At 43.0% G+C, this 15,721-nt stretch overlaps 1 protein-coding gene across 6 annotated transcripts in view; it reads right to left on the reverse strand.

Annotated features, from left to right (window-relative positions):
- The window catches only part of ZNF462 (zinc finger protein 462), a 90,685-nt gene that overhangs the window by 50,933 nt on the left and 24,031 nt on the right, over positions 1 to 15,721 (reverse strand). For all 6 annotated transcript variants that reach the window (XM_077172369.1, XM_077172366.1, XM_077172370.1 and 3 more), the window contains exon 2: positions 283 to 533. In XM_077172369.1, the coding sequence (XP_077028484.1) occupies positions 283 to 502 (220 nt within the window). In that variant the 5' untranslated portion in view covers positions 503 to 533. The remainder of the gene's footprint in view (positions 1 to 282; positions 534 to 15,721) is intronic.

A 15,721-nucleotide genomic window follows, 5' to 3' on the forward strand; every position in this document is an offset into this window, starting at 1 on the left:
AAAGCTGAAAATGAAAAATCTGTATGAAGAGCCCCATGAAAAGAAGCTGGGAAATAAATCCTCCATGCTTGCATTTGCAGGGAAAAAAATAAAAGCCATGGTCAGAGCCAGTATGGCTGATGCTAGATATCTGCTTTGCTGAGCCAGCCATAAAGATAAATGCAGATTTTTAAGCCACAATTAAGGCAGAAACCAAAACACACTGAAATAAGACACATGTAAAATAGGGGGGTAAGAGCTGAGATCTTAAGAGCTGAGATCAGTCTTGGAGTTGAGATTTACCTGCTATGTCATCTGCAATTGCGAATTCATCCTTTACAGAAGAAAATTCAACCTCAGTCTGGTTGCTGGCATTGATGGAACCAGACCTTGGCTGGGTAGGGCTCTCCTCAGAGACATCAGTTGGCTGCAGGAAAGCAGTGTGAACATCCTGTATGTGAGCTTTTAGGTCTTCGTAGGATGGAGCTCGAAAATCGCAGCCATCACACTGCAGGACCTCCATGGTTCAGGATGATCTTTTACATTAGAAAAATCTGCAAGAGAAAACAGGAGAAGAACGGTATGAGTTTACAGCAGCTTTTGGAACAAATCCTGGGAACAGCAAGGTAACACCAAGCTTTTGATGACTCAGTCACTTGCAGAGATTCCACAAACACAGCGGCGTGGAACTCAACCTTTCCTAACCCTATTAAGAAGCGTCTGCTCAGATTCACAAGAAGTCCTATCTAGGTAGCTCACAAGCTGCTGACTCAACTCTCTGACAAGTGACTACTGATCCAGTGGACTTTGTCCTCTTGGCTTTTCCATCGGGCTGTTTTTTCAGAATTTGGTCTTGTTCAAAGACCACAGCCCATGTGCAGAGAAATGGCACATTACTCCCAGTCATACACTGGAATTTGCTATCAGAATACAGCAGCTTCTGCCTTCAGGAGCCACACTCTAAGCTTCCTGGAAGTTGCCAATTCCTGCCTCACTCAGTACCATGCATCAAAAGCTTCCACAGGGAGAAATCTGTCTTTCTTCACAGCATACTACTATCTGTCCTGATATTGAAAACCTAGACCTAACAGCAAGGTTAGATACACTTACACAAACCCAAGGCAGAATACTTTGCTCTGCCCTACTTCCACCAAGCTTTTAAGGGCACCTCCAGTCTTTGTTAAAATGTTTAGTTTCATTTCTGTCTATTCTAGGGACAAGACCTTTGTGCCTTTAGCAGTCTGGGGGATGGAGACAGCCGGAGGAAGAAAAGGACAGCAACGGGAATAACCACACTGAAAAAATACAACGGAAACATGAGTTACAAAGACTCAAGAGTCATTAGGACTTCCCTGATTTATCCAAAAACCCTGCATGCCTTCAAGTGGAAAGCAACACAAGACACAGTGAAGAACAGTGGTTCAGTTGTGACAATTAATCCTGCGACAGAGGGCTGCACTGCCATGAAGGACAGGAGACACAAAGCACAAGCCAAACAAAAGACTTAGACCCTCCTACCCTGTGCAGTGCTCATGCACAAGAGCCACCTTCCTATGCTAATACAGCAATTGCCTCTTTAAACTTCCATGCATCTGCTGGAAAAGGATGACAAATGGAGCATTTCAGAGGTCCAAGATACAACAGGAGCCCACAGCAACTTAAATCCCATGTGTTTGTTGTATATGGAGTATGAAGGAAGCAACCTAACAAAGTGAGAAGAAAGCTCCAAAACATTAAGGCACAGAAACAAGAGAGGGTACTGCACCAGGATTTTAGATGAAAGAATGCTTCTCCTGATAGCCTGCTAAAATAAACTTCTAGCTGGTCAAATTCCGGACAGCCTGAGCACAGAGGCTCTCCTCACATTTACCTTCTCTACTTTGCAGGCTGCACGGTGTCCTTTCTCTCCCCCCACTGCCTCTCACCACCAATAAAGAAAATGAACGCTGCACCAGCTTCTTTTCAGCTAACAAAGTTACAATAATCGAGATACTCAAGCTTTTATGTGCAAGCACCAGACCAAATTGTGTGGAAGAGGTTGCTATCTGCTCTGGATCAAATTACAGCAGTGAGTGAAGCCCCACCCCACGTCTCCTTTAGCACAGTCCATTAGACCTGAAAACAAATTTTTCCATGGAGCAGACGACTCCTGCATTTAGAGCACTTCACAGAAAAGCAGATCATCCAGTTTTCACTACCCATCCCCCAAGCTTAGTCCTTTCATCTCAGCCAAACAAGCCACAGCTCCACTGAATGTGTTTATCACACTTTCAAGAGATATGAGCCCCTGCGTCACTGAAGCTTTAAGACTCACTAAGCTGCCCTAGTCCTCTGAGCTTTGGGAGCAGCCATTTTAGCTCAGACAACTCCTGCACTCAGAGCCTCGGAGCTCCTTGCCTGTGCACAACATGGCCTCACTTATCTCAGCTTCAGCTCAAGCACACCAGCTTTTTATTTTCTTTCTATGTTTTTTCCTCTTTTTTTTTTTCCCCCTCCCTTTTTGAACTCCTCCTCCTCAAGGTGATGCTTTAAAAATCACCACACCTCAGAAATCACATCTCCTTCACATTTCTCCTGCATGGCTTGCCCTCCAAAATCGTGTCCCTGCTCTCCTCTCCCTGTGCCTTTCCCTCAGAGCTGCACCTTCTCTCCTTCAGCAGAAGGTTTCCCCAAAACATCTCCTCAGGGTTGGGTTCCCCTGTCCCATGGATGACAAAACGTGGCTCCACAAAACGCTGCATTCACAGCGTCAAGACACTGGTCCAAGCTGTCCTACAGGCAGAGGCGACACGCAGCTGAGCCTCCTAGGAGCAGCAGGAGGAGGAGGAGGAGGAGGAGGAGGCGCGGGGGAGTGAGGGGGGACAGCAGGCGGGAAGGCTCCAGCCGGGCCTGTCCCTGGGGAGCTCTCCTGCTTGGCGCAGAAGACACAACCACCCCACTGCCCTGCCAGATTCCAAAGTCTAATGACCTTTGTTAATCACCACCCAGCCTGTCTGCATCAGCAAACCCTGCCAGCAGACACACCCTTCACACAAAGGCTGTAGCTATGCCTTTTAAGAGAGGTTCTCTGAAAGCTCCATTGTGTGGAAGAGATGAAAAACAACGGCGCGCACACACACAAAAATCTCACTCTTCCCCCCCCCCCCTCAGACCTCGCCCTCCTCAGCCCCCCGAAAACTTCAGACCTTTGAGAAACATCACTGCAAACCCTCTAAGCTCTTCCTCTCTTGGAAAACTTCAGGCCAGCTTATGAAATAGAAAACCAGAAGGGAGACCAACGCTGAGGATATGGAAAAAAAAAAGGACAATCCTGGCAGCTCCAAGAGGTGAAAGCCACCACCATCTTCATTCATCTCCAGCACACAGTGGATGCTTGGAGAATGCATCCTTGAGGATGCTGGTTGCCCTCTACACAAGCTTGAACCAACCATGTTGAGAGATATCATTAATAGCTGCTGATTAGAGAACTGGTGGAGACTCTCCAATGGGTTCCAGCTCCAATCTCAGCAAGGTCTGCACCACAAAGGCAGCACCAAGCCCAAGAAAGGTTAATCTTGCTGCTCTTCCCGTGAGGAACAAGCTCTACCTCAGCTCAGCTAGAGCTGAGTGGACTTCAGTGTGATGTTTCCACCACCCATCACCTGCTGAGAGCTAAAAACTCACACTGCCAGTTTGAGCTCATATATCAGAAGAAACTGTAACACAATGTGCATCTTTCTTCTTTTTTGTCCACACGGGAGATGACACCAGGAAAGACTCACCAGGTGAAAAGAGCAAAGAGCATTTTCAAGAGCAGATGTTAAAACACTGTCGAGCCACATCCCAAGCCACGTAGACAAAGCAAAGTTCACATGTCTCCATCATGGTCAGCTAAGCTAACTCATTCCATAACCCTTTACATTTTCAGTAAAAAAATTTAGAGGGGAAATGGAGGTGGAGTGAGACAGGAGTTACCAAATCTAGTAACTCAGCAGCAGAAGTGTGGGAAGAAAAACCTGAAGCAACCAAACAAAATCACCATTAAATGAATCCATAAATCCCAGAAGCCCTTGAACATATTCACAGGCAATCTCTTGAGACCACATTGTGTATAAATAATATGTGACTTCTAAAATACCCTTACTAATGCAATGCTAACCTCACAAAACATTATTAAAATGCCATTGTCTGGCTAATTTGCATTTACAACGTCTTCTTAAATATGGAGGTATTCTCATTTTTCTTACGAGCAAAAAGCTTTCAAAACATTGGGCAGCAGAGATTCTCAAAGCCACCGTTTTAAAGACACAAGGTGGTCTCAAATCGTCTACAGCATCCTCTCTACACTCATAAACGCCTGAGAACATCTGAGAACAGTTGCATTAGATTTTGAGGTTTTTAAAAATCCAAAACAAAAGATAATTGTGCTTGTTGAACAACAGTAATTACAGAATTTGGCAGCAGCCAAAGTAGTACAAATCATTATGTTTAAGTTTGGTTTTAAAGCTTCAAAATACAAAATTAATTGTGAAGCCCAAGGCACTGACCTCAAAACTGAGCTTCTGTGGTTTGAACTACCCATCCGTTATATTTTGAGATGGAGTCAGCAGAGCTTCTCCAAGTTAGGAATATGCACATGCACAACCACAACTAAAAAGGTCAGACCACACAACACTCCACCAGCTTCCAGCTCAGCATTAGTAACACTGCATGTGAAACAAAGGCATCTCCAGCCCTTCCTCTGGTCAGATGATCAGAGCCCTCTTCATCCCTACAACTGCAGGTTGCACTCAGAGCCCTCATTTTACTCAGCAAAAAGGTGCAGCTGAGGAGAAAATCTCTTCCCCCGAGCTTGGAGCAGGGAAGTGTATGAGTCACCCTCCTTGGAGGTATTTAAAAGATGTGTGCATATGTACCTTGGGGGCATCATTTAGTGGGTGAACATGAGGACTCCATGGTCCTCGAGGTTTTTCCAGTCTTCCCCACCCATCCAGAATTTAACTACCAAACACCACAGAAACAAAATTTGCTGGCATATAATTACAGATAAGACAAGTTTTCAAAATTCCCATGAGTAACACCTCAGGCATTTTTCTCCTGCTAGAGAAGCCTGGGTTTTATACCAGCGCCTACAGCTGTGCTGAGGACCTTCCAGCCCCGCTGCCTGGGCTCCTGGCCAGGTCCAGCCCATGTACAGTGGAGCTGCAGCTCTCACCTTTGGTTTTGGGCTTTTTTTGCCCCTGATTTTTTTCTTCTTAAACACTTTTTATAATGTAAGATCACGACAGCAAAAATCAGGACTAAACAAAGAAAATCATAGGGGGAATGCAAAAATGGGCACATTTGAGAAACTGGAAACCTGAAGGCTATTCCAACTGGAGGATGCCAACCTCTCCTTTCATTTATGAAAGGAAACCCCATAATTAATTAAGAATTCAGGGAATAAATTCAACTCTCAACTACAGTCAGGTAAATGTACTCAACTCATGGGTCTTTTTCAATGACTGAAAAAGTCATTGGAAAAGTCAAGCTATTGGAATTCTTGGTCTTCTGAGGACTGTCTTTGGAGTTACTTCTCTGAGCTGGTAACAACATAAACTAAACTGAAATGCCATTTCTTTCTTCACTTTTTTTTCTTTTTTATTTGATACAACCAGATTTTGAGAGAACTCCATGGGTTGGGTTGCAACTCCATACTATACATACTTTGTGGTTCATCTTTTCTTGTGAAGGAATTAATGATAAAACTATATCACTGGTTACAGCTTTAATTATCAATATCTCCATACATCCAGTTTTGGGTTGTTTGTTCCATTCTGAAACTCAACAGCTAAGGACATAAGAGAGCTGATGCTTGTGATTCCATTCTTCAAGTAAAAATTTCCCTTGACTTACATGGAAACGTATTATCAAAATCTAAGGTATTTTCAGGCATAACTTTACTATTGAAGATTCAGTACAAAACAATAATAAAAACAATCTAAACTGAGAAGACACAGACTCATTTTCTTCCCAAAATGTCCTTATCCGGCTACTTGAAAGACTGTTTGAACCTGAAGTGGGTTTCAGATCTGATTTCACAAAACAAAGTCTTCTTCTACATGCTTTGTACATTATCTTCCAAACTTTTCAGAAATCTCCCTGTCTTGGAAAATAGGAGGGCTAACTCCCATACAGTTGATATTTATTTATGTTCCCGAATACAGACACCAAGACCACACTAAATCTAGCACAGCTTGCAAAATCTTCTACATTAAAAAGTACCTAAACCACATTATTCTTAAAGCTCATGGAAGAGATGATTCTCACTGCTGCCTGAAGAACAGTTGGGTTTTATTTTTTTTTCACTTTAAGAAAACAAGGATTCACAGAACCTCTCACATGAATGAGTTTAAATGGGTCCAAATGATTGATACACTGGTATCAACTACACCAGCTCCCCACGACTATGACTTCTCAAAACGGGGGTGGAAAAAAGGCAAAACAAGTAAACAAAATATCCAAAACCCCAGAAAAATATAGTTATTGAGTATTAATACCTATTAGTCATCTCACTGTAAGACCATAGCAGAATAAAGGCACACCATGGATTTTAGAAGAAGGTGTGAAAGGAGAATCACAGATCGTGGCACTTATCTGTCTGCTTCTGCTAGAGATTTACTGATTCAAGCTACCTAAGTGCTGATGACTCCTTCTTTTCTCACAAATAATGCTTCTTCTCTTTCTTTCTGACCTGGGATCTACATATATACCTGATCTGTTAAAAAAAAATACATTAAGAGGCCATCCAAATGCCTGAAGGGTACTTTCAAACTTCAAACTTTTGAAATAAAAGCAGATTGCAAATAAAATGCCACAGTCTTATCAAATGACAAACATAGACTGTCATACAAATTACAATTCTGGCCTTTTTTTTTCCCTTTCCTTTGGGTTAGCTGTGAGGCAGTACACGATACAGAGCACAGGCAACAGAGTCTGAGGATAAAGAACTTCCCTGATGAGAAAGGCTCTCAAACATTAAATGCTCTTGCTCCAAGCAAGGCTGGGATGGGTTCTTCTGATCTTCTGAATTACTTTCATGGCAAGTTATTAATCCCTACAGAATTCAGAAAGACACTAAATATATATATGAGAATCTGAACAACCCGATGGTCAGAGTAGGACTTTATTAAGTATGACACTTAATTTGCTGCGCAGAACTAGTTTAAGAGGGAGGTGAAGCAGGATGGGGCAAAAATTCAGGGCAGAAATGTGGTTTTGCCACTGGGTTCCCGTGCTAACAGGACACGAGCCAAGTCATTCACCTCCCCAGCACAACCCACAGCCCCTCAGTGCTCTTCTCCACAGACACCAGGGGCAAGAGGGCTGGCCCAGGCAAGGAAAACAGACACCAGAGCCAAGCAGCTTGGCTTTTGTACCTTGCTCATTAGTGCTCCCCATATGGCGCAATGGAACTGAAAGCACTGGGGTCTGGGGTTTCTAATTTCCAGCCAAGAGTGTACTGGTAATTACCTCGAGTAAGAAAGAGGTGCAAAACCCGGTGTGTGCTGAGTTTGAGAGGGAGAGGAAGAAGATGTCAGTAGGTGGTGCTGAAGAACACGGCAGCACCGGTGCCTGGGTACTCCAGAAAACAACCTAATTCCTTCTCATGCATTTGCAAATACCTTCCAGGAGCTTTCGCACAAAGGATGCATTACCAGCCTCACCCTGGAAGGAGCAGGGGAGGAGCAGGCTCCTCAGCTTGGCACAACCCCAGCAAAGACCTCGTCCTTGCCAGGAAAAGCTGTTTAAAAGGGGGTCCTGCCAGTGGCAAAGCAGGTATGACAAACTCCATGCAGGACCGTGGACTGAAAGAACAGTCACAAAGTCTGAAGAGAGAAGAGATTATCTCCTGATAGCCATCTGCCCTTAAAACACCCTCCAGTGCCTTCAGAGGTAATCTTGCCATTCACCCTGAACTCCCATGCTCCGTTCCATGGTCACTGGCAGTGCTGCGAGCTTTAAAGAGGACCAAATCTCAGTTTGCAAGAAGCACAGTATTTTTACAGAGGCTAAATACAGCTTTATGAACTGGTGACAGGGCTAAACCATGGGAACACAGAAACTGCTGGATTATTTTAGGGGCCACAGAATTTTAATCTTAAGAGATCTGAGATTAGACCAGCCAACACAGCTGGTTTAAAACACATGCAGGCAGTCTGAGTGTAGTCACAGAGGTGAAAACCAAGTCACTAGCGCTTAGAAACCACAAATGCAAAAGAGCAAGGCTCTGCTTTGGGCCTCCAGCTAAAAAAATGTGATGCCAAATAAAGCCAGAATATCACTAGCTTGAAAGATGTATGTCAAAAGTTGTTTTTCTGGACTCATGTTCCTCCTTTAGGTGCAGAAACTGAACTGGACCTCTTGTAGCCGTGGTGACAAAGATTGAACTTGGCTGGTGAGAGGAGTAATCTTCCAGCCAGAGATCACTTCCCTAATTTGGCACCACATTACCCTGTTTGGTCACTCAAGACTCGCTAAGAGAAGTTCACAGGGCAGCTGGGAACCAAAGGAACATTGCCTGGATCAGATCCAAGTGAGCCAGAGCCCTCTGCCTGTCTGTCACACCCATAAGAGCTCAGCTTCCTAAGGACCTTGGGGAGTGAGAAGCCCTCTCCCTCAGTCCATCCAGAGATCTTACGTGCTCCAGAAGTACTTTAAAAGTACAAGAGAGCTTGTGAAGAGGACGGAAAAGGACTTTCAGAGGAATGTTTTTAACACTACAAAACCGAAGGACCAGAATTCATGTTCTGTGCCAGCCAGCAAAGCTGAGTGCAGCAGCACACCACCTCATGCAAGCCCACCTCATGTATGACTCCAATTATAAAGCAAGATCCACTGCTGAAACCCTGCTGGAGGGTGAAAAAATGCTGATTAACGAAGCCTAAAGATTGTTCAGCTCTCCCAGCCCACCCCTCAGAAGCACATGTTTGTTTGAGGAGCTCCACTGACACCCTGGCTATTTTAACACTGCCTTTGTCTCCAGCTATCCCTCCCCTTCCCCCAAGCTTTCTGCTATATTTGACATTTGCAGGGCAGCAAGCAGAAGCTTCTGTGTCCGCCAGTTCATTTCCTCAGGTAATACAAATCCATCACTGACCCATTTATAATACCAGACAGAATACACAGTTTTATTTGCCCACTGACTCACACGCAGCATGGCAGCCAGCATCTCTGCCCCAGGTAAAAGAACATATACTTTTCCAGCACTTGACAGATCTCAGACCAGTGATTACCATTAGGCTGACACCTCTTCTCCTTGACTACCCCTCCCAAGAGTTCTTTTCCACCTGGGCAAGTGAAGGTCCCCTGTCTGTTTCGTGGTGGTGGCACCAAGATGCTGGTCCTGCCAGCTGAAAGGGATGCTGCAGAAAAGGAGGAGCAAGTTGCTGGTAACACATTGCCCAAAAAAAAACTTATTTGCCCCAAACAACTTCAGATATAGATTTGATCCTTCGGATTGCACGTTGAGGTGCACCATGAGTATCCTGGGTCCCAATGAGAACCTTGCTCCTTTTCCTCCCCATTTTCACTCACTTACTCCTTCCAGGAATCAGATTTTTGCAGTTGGTGTAATAATACAAAGCTCAAGTCTTAAAATAGCACTCTGGCTCATAATCATAATCATTAATGTGATACATAGATGGCAGACAGGCTCTAGAAGAAACCAAGTGGAACATCTACAGTGCACTTCAGGGTTGGAGGAAAGGGAGTTCCGAGTGATCCTGCAATCATGGATCACAACATGTGCAAATCGACCAGGGTTAATGAAAGTTCTCCAGCCAGAAAGTGGTTTAATCAAAGAGGAATTAGAAACTATTGCATTAAAACAGGGAAAAAGCTGTTTGTCCTTGTCTGTAAAAAAATTATACTTAATTATGCAGGTAATAATTAAGAACAATCTCCCACAAAAAAAGAAAAAAAAAAAAGAAACTACAACCAACCTCTCGTTAACCTTATTTCATGTCTTTCCAGTAATAAACATCTTGTGTCCCTCACTACTATGAATGCATTCAAATTAAGGAGAAATCTAGTACTATAGCTCAGTTGTATCAAAAATGGTAAGAAATTGAAGCTCAAGTGGTAAGAAATTGAAGCTCCTAATGGAGTTCTTCTGTCCTAGTTTAATTCTTTTTGCTTTAAATAAGCTGTTTGAGGGTCAGCCACTGACATCCAATTTCTTTTTCTTTCTCCTAAGAAATACTCAAACAGGAAATGGATCATAAAGAATAAAAAAAAAACCCTGATTTTCTTTGTAATAAGGGCTTAGATTATAAGCAACTGCATCCTTCAAAAGCTACAATCCTTGCAAATATGTGGACATTGCAGAACTCTTAAGAGTTTTTTTCTCTTCTGCAAGTCCATTACACAACACTTTATTTTTTTTTTTTCAGCTGTTGCAGATGCTCTTAATGATTTAAAACTCAGCAATCTTCGAGCATTTAAATTTATCTAGGAAGGTGACAAAATCTAATTTTAGAACAAAATAATCAGTCTCCATTGTCATAATATGACCCTCATTTCTTAAGAACCATTGACACGTGGCCTAAAAGATTCAGGATGACACCTGATAAAAGAAAAGGTGAAGCAAAAACTTCACTCCAGAATATGTAAACAATTGCCAAACTGCATATTTAACCCCCAGTGTCTATTGCCACAAGGAAAGTTCTGTTCAAGACTAGGCTGTTAAGATAATTATCTCTTGAGGTAAAAAAAAACCAAAAAACAAAACTAAATTATCCAACAACTGAATAACCTGGAATCTGCACCCAAATCTTTATTTTTGTAATAGAGGAGATTGCAAGAGATTTTCAGTTTTCCTGGTCTAAAAGAAGAGAATTCTTGGGGAAATTAATTTTAAAAAAAACACTTACATGTGTACCTATTAAAACTTTGAACCATCTCCAGTTAGGAGAAAACAAAATGCACTTAAAACCCCACCAAGATTCTTAGACAAATTCAAGGAAAGGCAGCCCAGTGGCAACTCAGGGTTTGTCAGGATTTTGGTTTTGTGTATAATAAGAAGCAATAAAGACACGCCTCAGGAGAACTGTTAAATAAATGGCCAATAAATGGTCTTCTAATAAGACCTGGCCTTAGAAAAAACCCCTTATTTTGTTTCATTATTGAAAATTGGTGAGACAGTGGCTCTTCAGGACAGGTATTCTGCTTTTGGCTACGTGCTTTGGAACCCAAAAAAGGCTGTTTGGAACTGCAGTGCCTCTGTCTAAATAACTCCATGGCTAGGCAAACCTTGACATTTACTCTGCATGCAAAAGTGCACAGGAGTGGGTTAGATGTTTTTAAGCTAAGAAAGATGGGAAAAAAAAAATTCAAAATATGCAAAAGAAACCCAGAAGAGTGGAGCCCCGAGGTAGTTTAAAATCCATCTATAAACCAAACAGAACCTTCAGCCCGATGAGATACAAACAGAATTATGGAATTTAGCTTGCCTTTTAATCTGGGGAAGTTCAGAAGTAAAGTTCTGAAAGCAAAGGAAGGGTTTTCTGGCTCTCAGTGATTTCAACAAAGTAAATTCACCTATGATAATGGCAAAGGCACTTGTGCTGCATTCCACAGTTCCAAAGCAAATGGGTACATAATTTCTATTATCTTTACTAATTATTGTAGAACCATTAAAAAAAAAAAAAAAAACAAAACAAACCAAGTTTGAGTGAAAGGGAAGGCACTTAAAACCTTCCCAACCTGCTGCTTTTCCAAGATGTACATCTAAGTACTTTCAGTAGATCAAGTGTCTTTGAATCCTCCAGCTCAAGCAAATTTTAAATAAAGCAGGATTAAGTTCAAAGCAGAACCACGTAAAGAATTCTATCTTGTTCCTACTAAAGGAATAAAGATGGAAACAAGCAAAAGGAAAAACAAGAAACAAACAAGCAAAGAAAATCAGAAAGCAAAACCTAAAGTGCGAAAACCTGTTAGACTCAACTGTTAAAAAAAAAAATAGATTTATGGTGGTTGAAAAGGACAGGGTGCATCTTTTCATTTACAAATGGAGAGGAGACAAGGACAATCACATATATAAACAACATATTTTCCTTGCATGAAGAGTCCAGCTAAGTGAACAGCTCTTCAGACACAGCATTCAGCAACACCACTTGCCAGCCAGGTGGATGTCCTCCCTGTTTCTTTCATCCCAAAAGAGGCATACATGACACCAGAATTCATACAAAGAGTGTTCTGAGACATTTGATTTGTTTTTAGGCAACGTCCTTGAACGGTATGGAAGGAAAAAAAGAAAAAAAAGAAGAACATAATGTGGTTTGCAGTCCACTCTAGACTTTTTTCCCTTTTAAAAGTCATTTGAATAAGAGGCATTTGCGCTTTTTTTTTTAATTCACTTCAAGCAACAAGCATTCATTCAGGCGTGGGTTCTTGTTTGCAGGAATGCAGGCAGAGTCAAAGTTCCACATTAATTTATGACCTCATTGACAAAGTGTCTATGGGAGAAGTGTACAATCAGTTCTGCGCAAATTTCATTTTCCCTTCTGCTGTTTATGGAACACTGGAGCATGACAAAAGACAGGATCATATGTTTCAGGTTTCCATTCATTTATCACAGACAAGTCATTAAGGCCAGCGGAAGTGACTTGTGCTCTCAGAGACAGCAGAGGCTGAAGTATCTCCCTGGTTTTCAAATGGCTGCAAATTCAAAATGAAATCTGAAGGCTCACGATTTCAAGTTGCAGATAAGAAACAAAAAAAAAATATCAGACATCTGTAAGTATTTCAGGCAGCAATACCGACAGTCCACTCCATCCAATCACAACCTGTTCATTTGGCTCACTAAGTTCAGGCCACACTTGTTGGTGGGCTCTGTGTGAAAAGCAAATTGGGTGGGTCTGCACCACAAAAAAAAGAAAAAGCCTTCCTCCTTTCCCTGGCAGTGGAGAACCACAAAGAAGTGAAGCAGCCTGGCTCCAGGTCACAGAGCTGGTCTGTGGCACAGCCAGCAGCACAAAGTGGCTTTCCAGACCCCAGCCATTCCCTGTGGTGCCACGCTACCTTCCTGTGCCCCCCTGGAATCCCAGCACTAACTTCCCACCAGAAGAAGAAATTAAAAAATGCTCTCCAGCACGGCAGAAGTTGTAATTCCAGAAGGAAGGGTAAATCAAAACACCACACACAAGGATGCAACTGATGCTCTTTATTTATCTCTGTATTTATTTTCTAGCTGGAGTTGCCATTTCCACCCTTCTGCACAGAATCCAGGCCTTTTGCTGAAGAATTTAGGTCAACTCGGCAAAATGTCTGCAGAGCTGCAGAGAAGAATACCAGTGGAGAGATGGGGTTTGGGGTTGGTGAACATGGTCTAACCCTCATATTACTTGACATGGCAGTGGAGGATGCACGTGGTAAAAAAACCTGTTTTTTTAGGGAAGCTTTTTATGAGGGTGAGGAAGAATATTTGTTTTGCAGGGCTGGCAGCTAGAAAAACTGAAATTCTTGGATGATCTGAGAGGCTTTTCTCTTAAAGAGGACCTTGTCCAGACTGCTGAGTCTTTCTTCCCAAACTCTTCTAAATAATCAGAAACATAATAATAATTCTGTTCTATCAAAGAATCTGGACCAAACCCCATCAACACTCACTAGCAGTCATCAAAGAGAGTCTCTTTTAGAGCACCTTCATAAAAATACCTGCAAGAGGAACTCTCTGGGTCTTCCTTAGTGTCTTTTTTTTTAAAGCAGGAGATATTCAAGGCCATAGAAGAGGAAGTTTGATTTAATCAGACCTCTCTTTCACACATGCTAGCTGGAGCCACAAAAGCATGTGCACACTTCCACTCCACCCTGGCTGACAAAATTTATGACAGCAGCAAACCAAGCAATTAGTTTTCACATGCTGACAGTTGCACCTATCCTTCATTGTTTGTATATCACCACAAGCAAGACAAAGGTATTTTATAGATTTTTTTTTTTTAATGTTTAGATTGTATGAGAATCACGTCCTACAGAACCTTTAGGCTACACATCACCTTCAGCCTATGTTCAACCAGTATGTGAAGCTACTATGGTTTTTCTGAAAATAAGGTTTTTCAATAAAATAAGTGTTCCCTACTGAGAGTCTGGATGTCTGAGAAAACACATCCTTCCAAAAGGCTCTGTGCTCAGAGCCATGCACAGCCTACCAAGGACTCCTGATCCCATTTCATGTGAACCCAAACTCTGCGAAAGGAGCTTACAGACACAGAGCAGCCTCTGTAGTAATCCAAGATACTGCTGGCATTCCTGCTGAAAGGAAGCACACTGAGCATGCTTCATCCTATGTCTGCCCAGCAGAACCAGCCTGAGCTCTGCTGAAAGCCAAGTGTGTCATGGGCAGCTGTGACTGCGACTTTGCCTGGGCAGAGATGAGGAAAAACACCTCTCCTCTGGGTGTTTTCTTTTTCTTTTCCTGCCCGTAGCTGTCAGCTGAGATACACAAACATTCTTGGTGCGGTTGGAGGACACCTGGCTGAAAACTCAGCTTGCATTTACTACGAGGCGCATCTGGGCACACCACGCAGTCAAAAGCATGGGCTCCAATTTTTCAGCACACCTGGGGTGGCACACAGGCTACAGCTAAGGCTGTACACAGCTGCCTCCTGCACACAGTTTCTGTCAGGGTCACCGGAGAGAAGAACAATCCCAGCTGCTCCACACCCGGACCCCGGAGGAACCCTGGCTTCCCACCCTGGCCAGGAGTTGGTGTGAGATCACGTCAGCACTTGGAAGCAGCCAAAAAAGGGTTAAATCTTTCACCTTCTTCATCCCTCTCCACATTCATAATTAATGAAGAATTGTATCTTCCTAGGTTCCTAGACTTGTTTGTCTGAGTAGAGTCACCTTTTCTTTCAAAAGACCATTCCTTTCTAACAAAACTTGCCTCGCTTTCCAGGCTGTATTCCTGGCACTAAGCCATACCTTTCTGCTTTCCTGCCACAAATTATTCTTCCTGGTCTATCCACTATCTCCCTTGTATGCCTCCAGATCTTCTAGAAAGATGATCTGATCATCTGCTATTTCTGCAATCCAATAGATAAACACGTGAGCAGCACGGCTCTGAAGCCAAAATAGTTGGTCCTTCCTTTCTTCTGAAGGTGTTTGCCATCCCGGTCACTCAGCCCACAGTATGACATAAAAGCCACTGCTTTTCTCTCTTAAGAAAGGAGCACATTCCCAAAACAGGACTGCTCAGCTCAGACCCCCTTACTCAGGAGGGCAGAGAAAATGTGGGAGAGAAAAGGCAGGGAAGGACCTACAGCAAACATCACCAGGAATGACTTGGCACTTGTCCGTCCCTCAACCTTCTGCTGCTGAGGGGCCTCCTGTGCACACCAGAAACTGGCATCTGAGGCTACAAAAGCCTTGTATTTCTTCCTCTTTCTTTTTGAGGAACAAGGCTCCCTTTTTGGTTCTCATTGTCTGCTGCCCTGGGCTCTGTAACTGATACAACCGTGGCCAGCCGAGGTCCTGCGTATGTGTGTGCGTGTGTGTTTGCTATGTCTGGATCCTCAGGAAGGCAGCCTGGTATTTTATTTTTAAACTCTGGCTCCTGTTGCACAGCCCCACATATAATGGCTCCACTCCTGAAGGTTGGATAGTCTTCTGCTATCAGTTTTCAAAGAAAAACAAAGCCACGCAAGCCAGTGCCACCAAGAGAACAGGAGCAAAGTTCTCGCCTTAGGATTTTCATTCTCACAAAAAAAAGAAAAACACCCCAGGA

The sequence above is a fragment of the Agelaius phoeniceus genome, chromosome Z (assembly GCF_051311805.1).
Source record: "Agelaius phoeniceus isolate bAgePho1 chromosome Z, bAgePho1.hap1, whole genome shotgun sequence".
NCBI lineage: Eukaryota > Metazoa > Chordata > Aves > Passeriformes > Icteridae > Agelaius > Agelaius phoeniceus.